This window comes from Dermacentor silvarum, chromosome 2 (assembly GCF_013339745.2).
Source record: "Dermacentor silvarum isolate Dsil-2018 chromosome 2, BIME_Dsil_1.4, whole genome shotgun sequence".
Classification (NCBI taxonomy): Eukaryota; Metazoa; Arthropoda; class Arachnida; order Ixodida; family Ixodidae; genus Dermacentor; species Dermacentor silvarum.
The window spans coordinates 32,860,810-32,868,367 of NC_051155.1; the positions used below are offsets into that span (position 1 = coordinate 32,860,810).

A 7,558-nucleotide genomic window follows, 5' to 3' on the forward strand; every position below is an offset into this window, starting at 1 on the left:
ATAGACATTGACGTCAGCCCCAAACTCTCTCTGTCCATCTCTCTGTCATTGACATTAAACGTGTGCATGCTTGCCGCCCATGCTCGCTAAGCTCCCCTTCGATCGGATTGAGCCAAGCGAGCGGGAAATAGAGGGAGCGATTGACTGTCCGTATACTTAGTCAACCACTTAACGCCGAAACAAACACAAAAGGGAGAACAAAACAGTATCTATCATTGCATCTTCGCTTTTTCTCCATGTATGCGAGCGTGCGTGTCTGTTACTCTGTGCTAACTTGGCTAGTCCCTCTTCCGCTCTGCCTGTTTATTTAAGGAGCCTGTACGTGTACGTTTAAGAGGGAAGCAGGAAGAAAATGAGCCATTCCACCCTCTGAAGGTGGATGACCAGCGAAGCCGTAGCAAATCACACAGTATTAAACGTCTTCACTCAGTGGAAGTCATGGCAAAATCTGCCGGTCATGATTTGGATATGTCTGCCATCAGCGCTCCAGCCCGTACATATTCCCTGGTGTATTAAAGAAAATGTCGCAGTTTCACCCGAAAGGTGAAGTTTCAATTGCGATAGCAAATTAGTAGAGAGATATACGAAGCAAGGATAGTAGTTTAATGGGCCGTATAAACTGGTAAACATTCGCCTTCTAACTAAATAGACAAGCACGGTGTCACGCGCGAACAGGTAAACATGAACGCATCTCGCTCGATGACTGCGGAAACTCGCTGTCAGAACGATGGAGTAAGGAGGCGCAGCTATAGCCGCGAGCGAATTGACCTTCGTGCCGCCTCTCGCTTCAAAGCGAACTAAACGTCGAAAACACGGCACATACGAAGTTACCGGCTCTAGTTGAACATAGTTCCGGTCGCAAATCGCTTTGAACAGGAGGCGCGCGCGCGCCCGTTTTCCACGTCGCAAGCTTTCGAGATACGACACCCACGCGGCCGCCGCCGGAGCAAGACGACCCCCACCCCTCCAATGCCTGACGCGCGACAGAAGCAGCGCGCTTCTGCCCCGCCTTTTCCCTCGCGCGCAAGAGATTGAGCAGCAAGTGTTGGCTGACCCTCGCAAGCTTGTACTCGCACACACAGCGTACCGCCGGCACGCTGCGACGATCTTACCGTGTTTGGACTTTATACGGAACCTCACAACAACGTCCACGACCACGGCAGAAGTTCGCTTGGAGTGTCCATATAGTCGCTATCGCAATATAATACATCCGCTCATCTCATTATACATTGTCTCACTCATGCCTGATCCTTGGATTATTACGACCTTAGTGCGTGGTTCTATCTTGGCGTGCACAATCTGCTAGTGCGATAAGTCATCACCGCGAGTGAGCTTGTGCACACAACGTGCCTCCATTTTCCCGCAAGCAAGGTGAACCGATATCACCTCTGCTTATCGTTCAAGCACTCACCACGTTCACACTCACCTCTACACACCCAGTAGCACTCACCCCGTTCACACTCCAGAAGCGTACCCAGGATCTCTGCCAGGGGGGGTTGACAGTTTGCCAATACCATCTAAATAGCACTAATATCAGTTTCTTCACGGGAAATTGCCAAAAAATGCGCTTTTTGTGAGTGTGCAGACGATTGCGCGTCTTACATCTTAGTTGCAGTACTCAAATGCGCAAGGAAAGAAAAGGGGTTAAACAAAAGAGGGGGTTAAGTCGGCCTCAGGGGGGTGTTACAACCCCCGAACCCCCCCCCCCCCCCCCCCGTCGGCGCGCCACTGCAGCACTCAGTCACGTTCACACTCAACTCCACTCACACAGCACTCAGTCACGTTCAAACTCATCTCCACTCACACTCACAGGCACTCACCACGTTCACACTCACTTCTACTCACACTCATTGGCTCTCACCTCCACTCACACTCACTGGCACTCACCTCCACTCACTCACACTCACTCGCACTCACCTCCACTCACACTCACCGGCACTCACTCACTAGCACTCACTCGCACTCACACTCACTAGCACTCACTCTCACTTGCACTCCCACTGGCACTCACGCACACTCGCACTCACTTCCACTCACAGTCACTGGCATTCACTCGCACTCACCTCCACTCACACTCACTGACACTCACTCGTACTCACCTGCACTCACACTCACTCGCACTCACCTCCACTCACACTCACAGGCACTCACTCGCATTCACCTGAACTCTCACTCACTGGCACTCACTCGCTCTCGCCTCCACTCACACTCACAGGCACTCACTCACTGGCACTCACTCGCACTCACCTCCACTCACACTCATAGGCATTCACTCGCACTCGCACTCACCTGCACTCACACTCACTGGCACTCACTCGCACTCACACTCACCAGCACTCACTCGCACTCACCTGCGCTCACACTCACTGGCACTCACTCGCACTCGCACTCACTCACACTCACGCCTTTGAAATGTGAGTGAGTGCACTCATGAGTGAGTGCGCTGACCTATGGCAGGCGGAGACTGTGGAATGTGAGGGAGGAGGGCGGTAGGGAAGCGGATTTCGCCTCGGCAACTCCGCCTCTTCGGTGGCTCCCCTCGCCCTCCCTTGTAGCTCCCTCACTTTCGACTGTCACCGTGCGCGCCTGCCGCCGTGCAGGCACTGCCGCTGGGCCGCTCCAGCCAGCCCGGCGCCAGCTCCCTGAAGTTTCATTTTCTGCCGTTATCGGGAAGCGGGCGTTTGCCGGCGTGGGCAGTTTTGTTGGCCTGCCGGGGACAGCGCCGCTGCTTCCCTCTGCGCCGTAGCCGCAGCGTGCAAGGTCAACTCGTGACTAGATAGTAGAGGAAGCATAAATGAGAAAGAAGCATAAAGGAGAAAGAAGCACAAAGGAGAAAGAAGGGTTCACTGCCATTTTCCACGCGTGGCTGAGACGTCGGCACGTACACGCATGTCGGCACGTACACGCATTTGAGAGAGGGTGAAATTCCCGCCGCATTTTTTTTTCTTTCTTTTTTTTTCTTTTGTTTTGTTCGCACGCGACATTGAGGGGGGTCTCCTAAGCTTTGACTCTATGGCGGTGCCGGAGCAATGCCGGTCGGAGGCGCCGCCGCGTGATTTGGTTCGAATTAACGAGATTTGACTGTAAATTGAATGCAAACGTTCTAGCTGCATTCCTCGGCTGTCGCTTACGCGTGGCAGCTCGGTGCACATGTTTTGCATATGTGTGGGTCTTGAAAATTGTTGCTTTGGTTATAGTGCGGTACCGCTTATAGTGCGGATATTCGCGACTCCAGCGACTTACGTTATAAGGGGTCGACACTGTATATGGTACATTGTTTTTGTTTTGGTATTACAGTGCAGTTCACTTATAACGATACCACATATAAAATTATATCGGTTATAACGACGAGTTGACTTAAGAGGACTGTGAGAAAAAGAGAACATATATAATGATATGTTATTCACTGTATATCAGATATAACAATAGAAATATTGTTTCTGGGTGATGTTTTTGATGCAGAATAATCGTGAAACTTGCGTTTCTAAGTTGCCCTTAACCGAGACGGGGCAAAAAATGCCTACGCGAATTCGTATCTGCCACCATTACCGCGCATCCCACCCGCATGCTGACTGCGAAAGCCATGGAGAGCGCGTAGCGTGCACAAGATGGCGCCAGCAGCTTTGCGTCCACGTCGCCGGCGGTAATGTGAGAATAGAAGAGGAAGGGGAAAAAAAGAAAAGAAAGGGATAAGTAAACGGCGCCTGTGCTCAATCTCCCTCTCTCGCAGCAAGTGCGGAAATGGGCTTCGGAAGCAGTGGGATTTGCACCAACAAATCGCAAAGCCGTGTAGCTTGAGACGAAGCTGCAAATTTTGCAAGACTCGAAGAAGTACGAGCTCACGCAGTCGACATCGGCGATTATGAAAACAAGGAGTGCCACGATCATGAAATCTAGAAGCAGTGGCCGTGCCTATCAATGGAAAAGGCGGGCTTTGTGCGCCAGGACGAAACCCCATGGGTGAAACTAACATGGTGGAAACCGCTGAGATTTACTTAACTCTGGAAGCACGTCGCTACCGACAATGAAATAGGTGGTGCTTAGATAGAGGAGTTTCCGAGTGCAGATAGTGCTGCCTGGTTCTGCGAAAGACATCTCCGACGGGGCAATCGTCGCGACAGACGGAGGCAACGACAGCAGCAGCGACTCCGAGATTGACAATGGCCCGTCTTTGACACCGACCCCGATGTTCAACCGAAGTGCAATGTCGTCGATCGAGTCGTCCATTGATTTCATGCTCACAAAATTATACCCGCCAGTGTTCGCGCAGCAGCTGGACGCAATGCACACCGCGGTTGTGAACCTGAAACTTCCGCGAAAGCAAGTGTGCATTTCTGACTATTTCAGCGTGCCTAATGAGTGAAAAGCTATTTAGAGCTATAAATAAACGTTTTATTTTTCACAACCTACTTTCTACAGCGTCGTTTTTTTTAGCAAGTAGCAAATTTGGTTTCGCGACTACAAAGGTTTATTCGGCAGATTTTTTTCTTTTTTTTATGGCAGTCCAGATATAGCGATGATCGGTTATAACGATCGGAGTTTTCGTTCTTCTTGACATCGTTATAAGTGGACTGCACTGTATAGTAGTGGTTTTTATGTGCAAACATTGTACTTGTGCAAGTATGGCACTTCTGTAGGAGATATTTATGGGTTTTCCTTTATCTCAAAAGAGAACTCTAAAGAAAAGATTCTTTTCTTCGTCTTGCAGGTGGCGCCATTTGTGGAGAAGCATGCCCTTGCACTAGGTCACTCTGGTCGGGCAGCTCGGGTCCTGTTGCGCCTCCTCGAGGACAAGCCTAGCCGAGAAATTGAGCGCCGCCTCCTGCAGGTATGCCTACCTACCTGTGGTGTTGTTTGTCATGTGACTCGCCAAGTAAGGTGGGCCGATTTCAGAGACAGTGTAATCAAAGGTGTTCACCTACTTTGTGGGCTCATCCTGACACTTGTGCACTATGTATGCTCTTACAAGGGTTTTAATGGGGTTTGTAACTATGGCTTATCTTGCAAGCAACCAAAGGCATGGGCAGGCCAGTCCTGATAATGTTTTCACATGACAGTCACTCAGGTGCAGCATGTGGACCCTGCTTTTTTTTTTGCCTTCTTATCCAGGTTTGGTGCCAGTGTCTCGCCAAGTAGATGTAGCATAGGTTCCCTCACACAGCAGAAGTGTGGAGAGGAAAGACACAACGAATAGCCGTTACAGTCACACAGCATCTTGCAGTCAGCATCGATGCTGACTGCAAGTCATTGATGCTGCCAGTCAGACTTGGCAGCATCGCAGCCAAGTCTTGCAGCATCTGCCTGGTTGACTCCCGTTTAAGCAACATATTGTATTGAACACATGAACACATGGCTAGGCATGTTCACCCACCATTTGCACTACAAGTACACTGATGGCAGCACGGCACATATCTGTATGAGCTGGTTTGCTTCCAGGCCGTGTCTATTTCTGGATTATCCTGAATAAAAATGCACAACAAGCACTTCACTGTGCCCGAGTGCATACTGCAGTATTGCTGCTGGTCGACACAGGCTTTTAAGGCTGATGTTGCATCAAAGGCCCTTCTGCAGCACAAGTGACTTGAAACATTCACGAGCAAAAATTAAGTAAAATTTTGTTTGCGTTCAGCACGACTTTGGAGAAACAAATTGTTGAATTCCCGCTTCATTAATTGGATCGAATTTGCAGATATTTATATTACATGTTCTAGTGCAACTATTAGATGAATATCTACCGTAATTATGTGCAAGCAAAGTGCATTATACACTTGCCTAAGCAGGGTTGCTACATGTTGTAATGGGGTGGCGCTCTTTCGTTTACAGGTTTACCAGTTGCTAGGATGGGAGCACTGTAGTCGACATCTGGAACGCAGCCTGCTGGTCCGCTACCCACCATCCTACAGACTCTTCTAAACTCCCTCCTCCCGTTTTCTGTTGTCTTGTGGCGCACTCCTGTGAATTAAAAATGACAAAACTAGCTTAACAGTGATGTTTCGTCTCTGCTCAAAATTCTTTGTAAACGGGGCACTTCACATCTAAAACTTGCTGCTAGCAGTACCATTCCTACAAATGGTACTCTCGTTTTATTTTAAAGAACATTTTTGCTCCTTCTAAATAATCGAGCAGATCTAAATATATATATATATATACATATATATATACATATATATATGTATATATATGTATATGTATACATACTATATATGTATATATATAGTAAGTAGACTAATTTTTGAGACACACACACATATATATATATATGTGTGTGTGTGTGTGTGTGTGTATGTCTCAAAAATTACTTACCTCATTACCGTTTCTTTTCTTTTGCTGTGTTCATTTGTATAATGCATTCGAAGACCACGGGCTCTCGGGCGTTAACATTTCATCGTTCATAAATTTAAACGGATGCAAACATCCTGGTCGAATGCTTCGATTCTCATGTACGCGCAGCTGCTTTGTGTACATCATTTGCAAATGTGCAGCCTTTGAAAAATGTTCTTTCGGTTATATATTACGTACGGTACTTACTATTGCGGAAATTCACGGCTCCGGCGACTTACGTTATAAGCGGTCTACACTGCTACTGTGGCGCACTGTTGCCTCACGGAGGTTGTCAGATCAGATGCTAAACAAGGTGCAACCGATCAGATAATGATCGGTTGCACTTTGTTTAGCATAGTTGTTGACCGGTAGAGATGCCTGGTAATATGCATGGGGCTCAACCACTGGATAGGAGGATGAGCAATAGGAGAGAGAAAGCATGCAGGTTAGCAACCGCTGGCTAATGATTTGCTGTTAGCAGAGAGACCTTCCTTGCAACCAACGTTACTTGCAACTGCATACACGATCGGAAAAGCACATCTTGTGGTTGTAATTTATACAGCTTTGACATGACCCAGCGCACAGTTATGCAGGAGAGGCTTTGCACGTCAGAAGTAAAGAAATCTCTGGACGTATTTACTTCGGTTTAGTCGTGCATATGAGTCGGCGAATCACATCTTACAGTGCATGACTTCCTTTAGACTTCCTTAGATGTCTGTTTCGCGAAGTTTTTCTTTCATTTTTTTTCTCGCTTGAGACGTGGCGAACATGCAAGCGCATGTTGCAAGTCGAAGGGGCTTTATACCGTGATATGCACATAGGGAAGGACACTCTATTAAAAAATAATTAAAATAACCGTAATTTTATCCTGAACGGCACATTGATAAGCATAGATCAGGCTCTGCTTTATTTATTGACTATTTAAGCTAAAATTGATGTCATAAAGTGTATACATGTACGTTCCACTCTGCGCTGAAAAGCCGAAAGCATGTTCTGCTAGTGCACTTGTGGTACCTAATAGCTTGAGATCCTAGCACCAAACTATGGAGAGTAGTCTGGCATAAAGTTGGAGTATAATGATTACATAAAAAGGGAACTAAGTTTTTGACTTGCTTTTTGCTGAAATATGGGTATTTTGTGTTGCATCTTGTTCAAAAGTACCACATTTGAATAGTGTACACCCTTGGTTCATCCAGAAGAAATCAGACGTGTGCATCGTCTTTGACAATGGCAGATG

The 7,558-nt window shown here is 47.6% G+C and overlaps 1 protein-coding gene across 6 annotated transcripts in view; it reads left to right on the forward strand.

Annotated features, from left to right (window-relative positions):
- Window positions 1-5,983, forward strand: part of LOC119441413 (tripeptidyl-peptidase 2) — a 141,043-nt gene extending 135,060 nt beyond the window's left edge. For all 6 annotated transcript variants that reach the window (XM_037706038.2, XM_049661242.1, XM_049661241.1 and 3 more), the window contains exons 28-29: window positions 4,709-4,828; window positions 5,824-5,983. In XM_037706038.2, the coding sequence (XP_037561966.1) occupies window positions 4,709-4,828; window positions 5,824-5,913 (210 nt within the window). In that variant the 3' untranslated portion in view covers window positions 5,914-5,983. The remainder of the gene's footprint in view (window positions 1-4,708; window positions 4,829-5,823) is intronic.
- The last annotated feature ends 1,575 nt before the right edge of the window (window positions 5,984-7,558 follow it).